General features: G+C 37.2%; 1 protein-coding gene across 6 annotated transcripts in view; it reads right to left on the bottom strand.

Moving 5' to 3' along the window:
- Nucleotides 1–290: 290 nt before the first annotated feature.
- LOC131432081 (protein turtle-like) overlaps nt 291–14,650 on the bottom strand; it is a 130,906-nt gene continuing 116,546 nt past the window's right edge. For 5 of the 6 annotated variants that reach the window (XM_058598137.1, XM_058598136.1, XM_058598139.1 and 2 more), the window contains one exon: nt 291–14,637. In XM_058598137.1, the coding sequence (XP_058454120.1) occupies nt 12,984–14,637 (1,654 nt within the window). In that variant the 3' untranslated portion in view covers nt 291–12,983. The remainder of the gene's footprint in view (nt 14,638–14,650) is intronic. The other variant, XR_009229779.1, reaches the window with a different exon arrangement.

The raw sequence follows: 14,650 nt of genomic DNA, 5'->3' as shown, positions 1-14,650 counted from the left end.
TTTCAAAAAGTTAATCTATTATTCAATTCGGTAACGATGGAGCTGAGTTTGAATTTCTAAGAAATATAATAAGATTGATGCAATAAGTTTTGTAGGGATTTGTCATCAAAATTAGATATTTAGACTGTCCACATATGACCGGATTCACATTCTAATGTGCATTCTCTGAGTGAGACTTTAGACTTTTTAGTAATTGTTCCCTTAGTTGAAGGTAACACTAATTGAAGAAACTGGACTTGTAATTATTGTTTCTGTAATCCCATTTCAGATTGAAATCATATACGACCTGGTAAATTTTCATATTTTATTTACTTTTGTAAAAATCATATCCTTTTTACATTGTACACTATAACTTAGAACGAAGAAAAATATAATTTGATTCAAAAAAAAAGTTCAAATCGTGTAGAATAAATAAAATCTCCACTTCAATAAATAACTAATCTCTTAACAATCTATCGCAGTTCACCCCTCAATGGGTTGCAGCTAAAATTAAGCAAACAAAGAAACCTTTACTTCAATCCGAAACTCGCGTCTACATTTCGCTTGCTATATCGTAAAATTTTAACCCGAAACATCCACGGGGACGTCTGTTCGACTGAAACGGAAATCAGCCGCTGATAATGGAGTTAGCAAAACCAAACGGTCGGTCGACAATTGAGCTTTGAACGTTTTACAAAAACATTTAGGATTCAACTTAACACTAATCGTAACCGTAACCAAACCAAAGAATTTCGTTCTGCCATATTTTCTTTCACACGGAGTCTGCGTTCCACCCGCTTCCCATAGTTGTTCTTCCTTCGATACCGGTCCGGTTTTAAATCTTTGCTTTTTTCCGTTTTCCACTAAGTCCGGCAAGATGTAGCATTTTATTATGTTTTGTTCTTTTTTTTCTAATTATTCTTATTAGATACAAACTAGAAGCTAATGGAATGTTTTGTCTCAGTGTGGTAGTTGTTGCTGTTTTTTTTTCTTCAGTGTTTTACTTTCTCGGGTTCGAATAGGAGAGTGATGATCTTGTTCTTTTCTATTTTTATTTTTTTTTCTGAAAATCATAAAATTTAACAAGGACTATGTACAAAATTTGTTTTAGCACAATTTGCGTGTCATATCGCTTGTTCTTTTTAGTTTCAATCTTTTCGATAGTATGTGTGTTTGTGTGTTTTTTTTGCGTGTTTTAGAAACGTCTAGCTTGTGTGCTAAACAAATTGGTTTGTTTTTCACTACTTTGCTTATTTTAAACAGTAATGCTGTTTCCTGTTGCTGCTTGCTCGTATGTTCGTGTCTATTTGAAAACTAATAAAAAACTTTTTTTTTTCACGCTATTTCATCTGTTTTTTTTTTCTTTTTCTTCTGTTGTTTACTGAAACCAGTTATTCGAAGAGCAATTATTTGATTCAAATGGTATTTGTTTTTTTCCTTTCTGTTACGTTCATTTCGAGACTAAGAGATCGAGTTTACATTATTACTAGTTGGTTCTACTAGAAATAAGTTGATTTCGATGTGAAAACAGTGAACATTCGACAGGATTTCTAGTTTTGGATATCCATGTGAAGCTTGAGCCATGAGAAAGAAAAAACTCAGTTGACATAGTAGGCGTTTATGGCACGACAATAAACTTCCCCGAATCGGATCTGGATGACAGTACTGTGAACAGAATCGAAAGTCTGTATGAACTGAACCTCGGCTCTACACTCGGATCCCTACGTTTTGCTACCGTTAATAATTTGTTCAACACGCAAATGCGACATTCTGTTCGTAATTTTCGGCTCGTTAAGATTTTTGTTCTGATAAGAATTATAAGATCAATAAGAACTATCAACAGGATTTATATACTTATGTATTCGAAAAATTGTTCTAGTTTTTGCGTACAGTTCAAGAAAAATTGCTACACGCAAACACTTACTCAAACTCCACCGGAAAGTAATATCAATATTTTTACAAACTTATACTGTAAAAATAAAAAAAAATCTTTGGAATGTGCATTCGCACAACGTAACGTCGTATGTTCGCTTCTGAACTAAACATAACCTAAATAGGCAGATATTTTAGAGATCGAAATCTCCCCAAAAAAAATGGAAATAATTAAATGATCACTGTTAAACAAAAATTAACATGAATAAGTGACATTCCAGCAGAATGTTTTTAACTCTAGGAAAGTAAATGCAACTAATCTGTTTACTTACAGCGATAAACACTTTTGAACAAATGAATGGCTAATCACGCTTTTTCTTCCATAAATCATCTATTCTGTAGTAGAGAGTTTGTTTCATTTTTATCCAATTACTTACAACTACATCGCTTAAAATAATATCAGATCTTAATTAAAATAATATTTAAACTAGTACTTTCTTATGCAGTTGTTTTTTTTTGTTTTGTTCTTCGTCTTCGTAAAGATGTCAGTGTGCTCGCGAATCTCCGCACTACCTTACATCGTTTTTTTTTTTGTTTTAGGTTATTCCTCTGATTTTTTTTCTTTTATTCATTTATCATTAGTATTTACTAATAATTTACTATTATTAAATCGAATTTTGAGTTACTTTCACCTCTTTTTCTGCAATTTTTCTTCCTACGGTCGTTTTTTTTTTTATTATTTTGCCATTTGCTAGTTTAGAATGAATGTGTTTCGCCGCGCTAACGGAAGCGATTGAGTTTGATCACATCGGCCGCTTTTCAAACAAGCACCCGGCAACCGATCCAACTCGATCGCCTCCACCACGAAGTGGTTTTATCGTTAGTTATAAATTATCTTACCTAACTTTTAGTAATTATTATTATGTGTGTTGCCTTTTCTTTGTATATATTTGTGAATATTGTTGGTTTCAAGAACATTAAATATTGATATTAGGTCTACTTGTTTTTTGTTTTGTTTATTTTTTTTTCTCTTCGTCTTCGTTCTTCAGCAACTCTAACATTTTCACGTCATGGCATACTTCGTCTGCTGCAAATCCCCTCACTGGGTGATGTGACTTGCGTGTGTGTGAGTGATTGAGTGAGTGAGTATAGGTGCAAAAGATTGAACTCTCGGCACCTCAGCACTTGGCGATTGCGGGCGTGTGAGAGTGAGAGAGCGTGTGGGTGTACGTGTTTTTTTCGTGAGATTTTGAAATCTAATGAAAAGATTTTTCATATTACCTTCCTTATGGTAGTAGCAGTTGTATTTATCATCATCGTTCATTCACAGTGCGCCGTCGATAATGAACTGACATGCAAAGTGGCAGCATATTCGTTTCAAGTTGGGATGGGCTTTCGAACCGGTAGGTGAATCGTTCACATGGTTTTGTGATTAAATTTTGAGTATCGTTAAAAAAAAGCAGGAACAAACCAATTCATGCCAGTTTTTTTAAACTATCGATCATTTTTGTCTCAGCTTCGTAAAGTAATCCTTTAGAAAAGGTAACCATTCATAGAGTCACTTGTTGATCGATTTTTCAAAGCATTGGGCAAACCATTAAACTTCTAAACAATACTAATGCGAAGCTTCAAGATAAATCCACACAATGGATCACATCTAAAGACTACATTTCAATGTTTCATGACCTATTTTATAATGTCGTTTTCGCTTGATGCCAAACCTAACCCAGTTTCAACACGAACTGCTGTAAAACCGTTTGTTTGAAATCAGTTTAGAACCTAGTTACCTAGTGGGAACACGCTTGATCAGTTTGTGGTTTCGCAATGCGCAAATTCACAGATAAATCTGCAGAGTTGGCAGCTCTGTTGAAGACAGCGGAAATCGGTCATTCCAGCGCCAACTTTGATGATAGCAGCAAACTGTGCTTTCTGTCGAAAACATGTCAAACACTTTCAGTCCGATTTTTAGCCGGCATTTTTATAAAAAATCTTAGAAAATCGACAGAATTTGGACCGATGCCTATCCTGGCTTCAGCGATTGAACCGTCCAGGTACCAATACATTTCTCCACAGAACCCGTTTCGGTCCAAAATTTATGATTCTCAAACACTTTTCTAGCATTCCGATATCGAATGCTAGAGCTGAACTCTGGACCTGAATTCTGAAACGCATTTTTAATGCTAGATTCTGCGATTGAATTCTGAACCTGAACTTGGAACTGAGCTCTGGAACTAAGTTTTCGAACGGAATTCTGGATCTGAATTATTCTGGAACTAAATTCGAGATTTGGATTCTGGTTCGACAGTATATTCTGAACCTGAATTCTAGCACTGAACTCTGGATCTGGATTCTGGTCTGCAGCTGAATTTTAGATACAGAATTCCGGTTCTCGAATTTTGTTGTTTATTCACTTGGATCTCAATATTACTAAATATTGAGAGATTTCTTATGTCAGTTAAAAGGGCGATAGAAAAAATGATCTCAATGAAAAAAATCAATTCTATCTCCGGGATAGTTTAGATTTTTCATTGCATTTTAAGGGAAAAATATCGAATCCTATTTCGTTTCGACTACATGACGAACGTTTTGGCCTTTCTCTAGCCATTTGATTAGTCACTTGTTTCTCTCGTAGTTCACCACGTGATTTTTTTTTTCAAAAGCGGATCCAATTAAAAAGGGAACCTCTTTTCACGGCATCCGTTTATAGAATAAACCGAAATTTTCTCGAACGAACATCCTCATTTACCATTAGGTTTTGCACGAACATAACATAACCTCACAAAATGAACAGAATGAACTTTTTTTGACAGCCGCCGATGGTTTGTTTACAATCCGGTTTTACACGATGACGTCACAAATGAACGGTCGATGAATCAAGTTCATCTTTGACAGCAGCTGTGTGTTTGTTTTGTTTTGCGACAGCAAATTAAAAATTGAAAAATACCGAAAAAGTGCCTGTTTAAAACGTGTTCTACAGTGAAAAGAACTAAAAAGATTGCCCTGTATGCGTTTCCAGCATCGAGGAGCGATATTTGTATAAATCTGTTTAGTGTGAGGCGACTTGGAATTATTAAATTCAAACGATGAACCTCTGATGAACTTTTGAACTGTAGACAAGCACACGGCAAATGTAAAAAAAAATCATTCTGTTCATTTTGTGAGGTTATGTCATGTTCGTATAAAACCTAATTTAAAAGTTCATCAGAGGTTGATCGTTTGAATTTTAAAATTGCAAGTCGCATCACACTAAACAAATTTAGAGAAATGTCGCTCCTTGATGCTGGAAACGCATACAGGGCAATCTTTTTATTTCTTTTCACTGTGAAACATGTTTTAACAGACACTTTCTTGTAATATTTCAATTTTTAATTTGCATTCGCAAAACAAAACAAACACACGGCAGCTGTCAAAGAGTTCATCTTTCATCTATTAATTGGCAGTTCATTTGTGTCGTCATCGTATTAGGTTTTTTACCGTCACTGCTAACCTCAATCGGATGAACACATTTTGACAGTTCAGCAGTACTGTTTGTAAACAGAAATTTCTTTTGTTTGTTTATTGACAAATTGGATTAGACCATTTACGGTTCGTATCGCCTAAATAAAGTTTTAAAACAGTTGTTCACGATTGAATACGGTTCGTTTTTGATATTTATTAAATAAAAGTGACTAGTTGCAAAGTGAAAAGATGATTGTTTTAGATGTGCTCTTCGATTTTTGTTTAAGCTTGTTTGTAAACAGTACCGCTGAACTGTCAAGGATGAATACTTGTTCATTTGTGTCGTCACGATAAAAAACCTAATAAAACCTATTTACATTTTTTATCGTGACGTCACAAATGAACAAGAATTCATCCTTGACAGTTCAGCGGTACTGTTTACAAACAAGCTTAAACAAAAATCGAGGAACACATATAAAACAATAATCGTTAGACTCTGCAACTAGTGACTTTCATTTAATAAATCTCATAAACAAACCGTATCCAATCGTGAACAAATGTTTTTAAACTCTATTAAGCGATATGGACCGTAAATGGTCTCATCCAATTTGTCAACAGAAAAAATCTATGTTTACAAACAGTACTGCTGAACTGTCAAAATGTTTTCATTTGATAGAGGTTAGCAGTGATGGTAAAAAACCTAAAACGGATCATCAACAAATCCGTATCCATAGCAACGACGCCTAATTGTATATAAAAAACAAATTACTTCGTTGCTTTTTTATTACTATCTGGAATTAGTTCCTACAATACAGTTATGTTTTCAGGATTCTACTCAAGACCGTAGACAGAGAAACGCTTGGGTTGCATTGAAAGATAATGATTATTGTGCAAAAACCATTTTGAAAATACGTTTTCCCGACAACGATGCCTTTCCCACAACTTGTTGCTTTTTGAAGCCATCGAAACATTTCGAGCAGCAGCACATCTCTCTACGAATCATCATTTTCTGCACCTTCAAGAATAGATGCAATACGACGATCATCAATGAACGACCAAAGGCAACGCGATCATTCATGGCTTGCCTTTGAGCAAAAGAGATTGAATTCATTGAAAGTTACGTAATAAAAACAGAAAGCTGCTCTAAGGCTGTGAACCATTTCGCGGTTAATTTAAACTTTTGGTTGAAATCTCACACTTGAGCGGTTATTTTGTGTCGAGTAGTTAAATGTAACTAAAACTGCGGATTCAAAGTTTGACGAATGGAAAGTTATTTTGCACTGGAAATAATTTTAACTAAAGAATTGATTTTGGAATTTTCTTTGCAAGATTTTTTTCGGTGTCGGAAAATAACCATCGATCTGTCAAAAATAACCATGCACGCTTAGAAAAAGTTACTCAAAGTTTGAGTACTAGTTACTCATTTTCAAATGATACATGGAAACGTCAAAAATTGAGTAGTTATCATCAATGATATTGAGTAACTCCTACTCTAAATTTGAGTTTAACGCAAAATCTCTTTTTATAGTTACTATTCGCATTCGCGATAAGTCTAAAAGTTGTAATAACCATTTGTAGCAACAGGTTGTATTTTTTGTTAGTGAGACGCGTATTTCGAGGGTGAGTCGATCAACACAAACGGTGTTGTGTCTGCAAAAACCAGAATGATCAGCTTCGTGTTGTGCTTTAGAAAGGAAACGAATATGCTCAAATGTCATTTATGAGGAATAAGTGTATGATTGGTGCCTGAGCATAACACACTACTCCAAGCGACCACCACTTGATATAGTATTGAGTTCAATTATTTAACATTTTAATACAATACACTCAGAAAAGGAGCAACTTTTTTGCAAATTTGGTATATGTGAAATAAAATTTCACACAAAATTTGAGTGATAGTTACTCTATTTTTGGTACATGTACAAATAAAGTATTACTCAGTAAATGAGTAGATTTTACCCAAATATCGTTTCCAGTGGAAGAACTCAAATTTGAGTAACTTCGGAGTTACTCTAAATTAGAGTTGTTCCACTTTTTCTGTAGATGAGTGAGATCTTACTCATTTTTGAGTAACTATTTTTAAGCGTGTGCTTTCGAGTAGGGTTATTTTTGACAACATCAAAATAAACGCTCGAGTGTCAGATTTCAACCAAAAGTTAAAATTAACCGCGAATGGTTCACAACCTAAGTAGTTGATCGACATTTCCAAAACTTACTGACATATTTGGTTTGTTGTTCTCTGAATAAAATTTGATTTCTTTAACTCCAAATATTTATTTGAAAAAAGTTTTCATCGCTGACTACGGGCGAAGGGTTTCCGCTTAACAATTTCCCAATAAGACGAAACGTAAAACTAAATGCCCAGTATTTCAGTCAAGATCCGTTGAACTTGTTGATAATTTGGTTCCTTTCGAAGAAATCCAACCTGTTGTCACCGGAGCTGGAAGGGCCTCTCGACCAGAGAGGTCTGCAGGTCTACAGATTTATCTGTAAATGTGTAGATTTTTTTGAAAAAAGCTGCAGACATATTTAGTTGCAGACTTTGGAGAATCACTTTTCTAACAGTCATTTGTCAAAATTCACAGATCTTTGAAATTACCGCAGTTGGTCTTTCAACCCCGCCTGAAGATAATAGAAATTTCACTTGGCATCTCTGCTCTCAACTGCAGTGGCAGCTAGTCAAATCCACCAAAATTATAGTGTGCTTTGAAGAATGCAATTTTAGGCACTTCAAATCGAAACAGTTTTCTTGAAAATCATGAGTTTTTGTCCGCCAGCTGCAAATCGCCTACCAAAGCAGAACTAATTGTTTGATAAAAGAGATGATCAAATGAGTGAACTGGAAAGCTGCTATTCTTCAAAAAAAAGCTGGGAGCCTACTCAGTTCACTTTCATGAATCGATTCACTGGAACTGCTCAGGAGCGAATTGCCCATTAGGTTGAGACAAGATTGAACTGAGAAAAATCTGAAAAGGTTTATTTTCTCACTCCACCAAACGTTTCGTGTTCCTTCTGGATTCCATAATGCAAAATTTTAGCTCGATCAGTGAAACTTTATTTCCACGTCCGAGTTTAAAGTTGGTATTGGATTTATTATGGGGAAAGGATCTTTTTACGAAATGTTCGCTGAAGATCACCTTATACACACTTAAATTTTCTAGCTGAATCTTGCACTGAAATTTGCACGCGCCGAATACTCGGTAATCGTCTCGGCAAAATGTATAATTACTGAGAATCTCGGCAATCCAAAATTTGTTAACTGTCAATTAATGCCGAACTTGTCAGCAGAAATTTTGCTGTCAGCAAAAGTTATCAGGATGAAATCATGGAATTGTCGAGTCATCAGTAATCGAACAAAGGAAAGATTTTTCTTTATTATTGTATGAAATTATTATCACAAAACGCAAATCTTGGTGAAAGGGGTGTTTTATTGATGTTTATTTCAATTCAGCAAACAAAAAAAAGCACAAACACCAAAAGAAAACATCACGGCTAAAAACAATTGTTTCTAGTGCTCCTTTACACCTCTACCTGGAAATAAGTAGATATTTATAAATGCATATTTGCAAAGAAGATAGTTTTTGATTTCACTTATCTTTTCACAAAATATACAAATCTGTTTTCTTCCTTTTTTCCAGTTCCACAAGTAAAGGCGACGTGATGCTTTGCAAAATCGAAAAGAGACATTAGATGATAAGTGTCTCCCCGAGTTTTAGTAAAAGCAAACTCACTTTTCGAAATCTCGGCTAACGGTTTTGCTGATCTCGGTATATTTGTTGTTTACTGACATGTTCAGAATAATATTATGCCAAACTTCGGCAAAAGAACGCACTTTTTCTGAGATATCAGCATATTACTTTAACGATTTTCGGAAAGAGCATGTGGAATACTACTAACTTACTGATGATTCAGTAAAATGTTCTGTTGCCGATCTAATTCGACATTTCATTATGCCGAGCTCGAGAAACGGTTTTAAGGTCTGAGGACAGAGGGTCGCGTGTTGAGTTTTAAATCGACCACGTGGCTCGCTCAATTCCCTTTGCGCATCGTATTTCTCTTGTACTCTCTCGTACATGAGCAAACTGTACCGGGTTGCCAGCATACATTTTATTATTTTGATGACAAGTTTTATCACATTAATCTATCGTATGGGTTGCACATTAGATGGATTCCAATGAACAATGAAAAAATATTCAACTTTCACAAAGATTGAATGTCTGTGTGTTTGGCAGCCTTGTCGACCCAATTTTTTTTCTCTCTCCTTTTTCAGAATGCTATCAGGAAACCAAGGCGAAAAAAAATGGCGGATGCATTGAAACTGACTTTGTTTCACAGAAAAATACAAGACTTTACTTGTATCGCGATAACATATATGTTTTTTTGTGCTAATCGCATCTAAACACTATTATCTAGACTTTGTCACGGTAGATTTATGATACAAGCCGTCAAAGCCGAGATATTCAATGAACAAGTAGAGGTATGCAATTCCGAGCGTTCCAATTTTCAGCAGTTCTTCAGTCAGAAAAAAATACAACACGACCGCTAAACTCAACGAATCATTCTGAAAATTTCACAGAATATTCTCAACTAAATTTCGAAGACATTGTCAGGTGGGTTTTTCTTTATTCTGCACCGTTTCCAAGAAAATTTAATTTGAAACGGGAAAATAGCAAAAAACCTACCACTTTACGGTACTGTCTCCAGCCCTCAAGAGTGTAGACTCTAAAAATGCGTGTGCGTGTGTTATTTTCATAGATAATTTAAAGAGGAAAAGAACCACCATGGTCTTCGAAACAATCAGACATTTGTAGATAAAGTTATTAAAGAAAAACAACCGACACAAGGTTCGAATAAATGGTTCATTCCTTAATATGATATGGCTGGACATGAAGGTTGTATTGATAGTCTGCTCCTTCCTACCAGAAGCAGATTGTTACGGAAAATCAAACCGAAATGGTAGCACGTATGCACGGAATGCTTCATAAGAACGCAGGTTCGAGTTCTGTCTCTGAGCGTTTTTCATTCATTTGGCTTCTCCAATATATGTTTCCACTCAGCCATTGCAAAACTCATCAAGAATAGTTTATGAGGAATCGCATAATAAACTCTCTTGTTGAAGATCTTTAGTCTGTTGGAGCGAGTCGAATATTTTGAAAAAATATCCGCTAAATATTATAAATTACTTTCTCGATGAAATAGCTTTAGAAAATATGACCCATTCTGTGAAGCGGCATTCGGTGAAATGGTCCTGTTGACGGATGCCAAAATAGAACTGATTGAGTATTATAAATCCGTTGAAGAAATTGTAACAAAAGGAAGATAAAGTAACAAATAAGAATAAAGAACAGTTATTTATTCCAAAAGTCATATCTTCAAAACTATTGCAAGTCGATCTGGAAAGTCAATGCCCAACAACCAACAGCTTACAGGTTCACATTCTGCAGAATCTCTACCTTCTGAGAATTGGTAAAACATTCATTTTCAAAACCAATTCGAAAACGATGACGAGCTTTATTGTTTTTTAAGATATATGAAATAGCTTCTAGATGTACTAAGAATCCAACTCGTTTTAGGACCCAAGTTCAGAATAGAAGCTCAGGAAAACTCAGGATGCTTAAAGATCTAGGTCCTTAACTCAGTTCAGAGTCGCGGTTCCGTTTCCGAACTCAGTTTCAGAATCCAGCTCAAGGATTCTGGCCCAGAACCGAGGCTCGCTATTCTGTTTCAACATCCATGTCCTGAATTCAGTTCCAGAATTTAAATTCAGAACTCTGTTCCCCAGCTCAGTTTCAGAGTTCAGTTACAGGATTATTATCCAGAACTCAATTCAAAAATTGTATCCAGAATTCAGTTACAGAATCCAGTGCCTGAATTCGATTTCATAATCAAGGTTCCAAATTCAGATTCAAATATATGTTCCAGAGTTCTGTTTTGAAATCAAAATTAGGAACTCCGTTCCCGCATTCAGTTCTTGAATTTTATTCCAGAATACTGACTCTGAATTCAGTTCCAGAATCCGTTAACGGATTCAGATCTAGAACTCTTCTTCTCTAGAACCAGGACTAAAATTCAATTTCAGATTCAGATTTCAGTTCCAGAATACAATTCGTGAATACAGGTTTAGTATTCAATTAATGAATTCAGGTACAAAATTCAATTTTATGAAACTAAAAAAAAAATTCAGCTAAAAATTACAGAATTTTGATTCAGAACTCTGTTACCAAACTCAGTTGTAAAGTTCAGCTTAAAGATTGTTATTCAGAACTCAACTCTAAAATTCTATTCCAGAACTCAGTTACAGAATCCAGTGCCTGAATTCAATTTCATAATCAAGGTTCAGAACCCAGGTTCAGAATTTCGTTGATGAGTTCTGCTTAAGAATCGAATTCCTGAATTCAGATTCAGACTTCAATTTCAGGCTTAAAATTCAGTTCCCGAATTCAAATCAAAAATCTACTCCGGTGTTCAGCTCCAGAATTTAGTTGCCGATTCCGAGTTCAAGTCTCAGTTCAAGAATCCAGGTTCGGTTTCAGAATTGAGATTTAAGTATCTGCTCCAGAGTTCTGTTTAGAAATCAAAGTTCAGAACTCCGTTGCCGAATTTAGTTCCAAAATTCGATTATTGAAACTAGGTCTTGAATTCTATTCCAGCGTCCAGATTGAAAATTTGGTTCCAGAATACAAGCTGAATTCAGGGTTCGAGAATTCCTTTCCGAAACTCAGGCCCATAATTATTCTTCTCCATAATTTGCCGAGGAATTCTCTATCGCATATAGTTTAGAAGATATTGACGATGCTAATTTAAGCTCGTATATCAGAGTTCTTATGGGACTCAAATGGAACACAAAAAGTTTGGTGGAACTTTTTTGGATTTTGTCCCACTCTATTGCCCATCTGTATCCTCTAAAAATGATCACAATTGACGTCAAAATCAATATACAAAGGGTATAGCATTGAAGCAGAGCAATTCCGATCAGCAGATTCTTTTTTATTTTGATTCTTGTTAGAAAGACCAGACTTTTTATCAGAATTGGTTAAAAAAAAATGCTCTCTGTTTCGAACTTTTTATAGCTTTAATGATCAGAAACCCATGCCACGAAGCCAGTACCACGTCGGGAATCACTGTTTTTATGTTGTCCTCCTCAAGAAACTTGAAGGAAGAGCCTCAATTCACCCTAAGCCCTTTCCGATCCTTGACATTCCTCATCCTTATTTCCTCACCAGCCATCATTTCCAACTGCTACTTAGTGTTGTTACGACATTTGTTTTGTTGGTTTTGCATTCTTTTTTTTTTGTTTTGTTTAATTACTTCGCTAAATAATTACTTCCGTGCCATAACGTTGTTTGCGATAAGTTTGGTTTGTTTTATCAAAACTCGCCTGTATAGCACAGTGAATTTCCTTGAACTGTTTCTTCGAATGTCTACTTAAATCACAATCATTCCAATTATGTACATAACTATTGTAAAAGTCTTTAACTTGTATAAGTTCTGTTTTTTTTTTATAATCGCGCATCGATTCTTGTGTTACATACTTCTGTCCCGTTCTCTCACACCGGGCACAGTAATTTTCCTTCAATTAGATATTGCTATAGTTATTGGATAAGTCGAGTCTTATGATTAAGCACGATTGATCGCGAACAGCACGTTTGTTCGTTTTCGGAAATCCCTTTCGCAAAACCGCACACGGGACTCACCTAACAGGAACTTTCCAGCTCGAATACCCGGCTAGCGTCGATTCCGCTAGCAAAACTAATGCCACCACCAGTACCGCCTAACAGATGATGATGCTGCTGTTGTTGTTGTTGTTGCTGTCGTTTCCGCCACTCGTAGAACTCTTCCTTCATGGCTTCGACACGAGCGTCGATGTTATCGTACCGGGATTGGCCCCGTTTCCGACTGCTACCACCACCGAGTGTAAGACCACCACTGCCAGCAGCACCGCCCGAACCACCGCCGGTGCCACCGGTCAACGAAAGACCGGCAGCATCCCACAGAAGATCACTGGACGTCGACGGGAGTGTCATCAGATGGTGGAAATCGTCCCGCATTATTCCGGTTGGGGTGGATGCGGTTGGAGTTGGCGTCGAAGGATCAAACTCGTAGTGGCCATCCACGCTGCCCACATCGGCCGCGTTGTTGATGTTGGCCTTCTCGGAAGCCATGTTCAGTCTTGTAATCAGTTCCAACCAGTGGGACATGGAGTATGGTGGATGGTCGAACCGACCGCCACCAAATGAGAGTGGTGCTGAATGGTGCAAACTGGGTGGTGGCGGTGGTGGTCGGTATGGTGGAAGATAACGCCATTCCCTCAGCAGGTTGTTGCTAACCTGGAAGCTGGAATTCTGTTGGGTATTGTTGGATGTATTCTTACTGCCAAAACCACTCGAACTGGAGTAACTCTGCGGGGAGGCCTCTAGTGTTGCACTCAACGGAGTTGAACTGAGATTGAGGTTCAACATCGGTGATCGTAGTTCCGGTATTGCCCTCGTCAGACTTCGTGGCATCAATCGCGGATGATACCGGGAGAACTTCGGTCTACTACCGTACGTATGACCATGGAAGGGCACATTCTGATACAGATTGTGATGATAGTATCTGGAACTGGGCACATGAACCGGGACGAAGCCATGTGAGAAATGACGGGAAGCATTATGTAAACTACCCAGTATCGGAAGCTCCTGGTTATATCCTGCGTAATTGTAACGATAGGCACTCTGCGGAGTCGGGAACGATCGTTCCGCTGAGTTGAGATGATGAACCGAACTGAGATCACTGAAGTACAGTGGTGACCAGGGAGAATTCACCACCTGTGGGCTGGAGGTTGCCGGTGAACTAGCAACCACCTTGGAAATTCTCGAAGGGGTCGTGTACAACGACTGGGTCACCATCGGAGCAGGTACACTGGAACTGATAGTAGTGATATTGAGGTTTTCTGGCAACGTGTTGGTGTACAGCGAATGTGTCGGTTGTTGTGGTTCTGCCATCGCAAACCCATCCTCGGTGTGTAAACTCAACCGACTAAGACTGGTAACCAGGGGACGCCTCCAGGAGGCCCTCGGCAATGATAGGCCTTTCGGCAGAAAACCTCCATCGTCACTACTGCTGTAGTACGACACGATACTGTTCCGCAACGATACGATCCCGTCGACGGCATCCTGGGTTAGCACGAAGCGTCCGTCCGCCGATCGATGAATTTGACCCACGTTCGTCGACTGATCACCGGTGAATTTATTTGAATAGATGCTGTCACAGTTATGACACCTCCCCGGAGGCCAAATCCAGTGCAAAATTGCAATTAAAATTCCTATGCCGGGCAGTCGGCTGGTTTTACTTCCTCCTTGTAGATATCTGAAACATATTC

Source organism: Malaya genurostris, chromosome 2, assembly GCF_030247185.1.
Source record: "Malaya genurostris strain Urasoe2022 chromosome 2, Malgen_1.1, whole genome shotgun sequence".
In the NCBI taxonomy this organism is placed as follows: Eukaryota; Metazoa; Arthropoda; class Insecta; order Diptera; family Culicidae; genus Malaya; species Malaya genurostris.
This window is presented reverse-complemented; position numbering and strand designations above follow the sequence as displayed.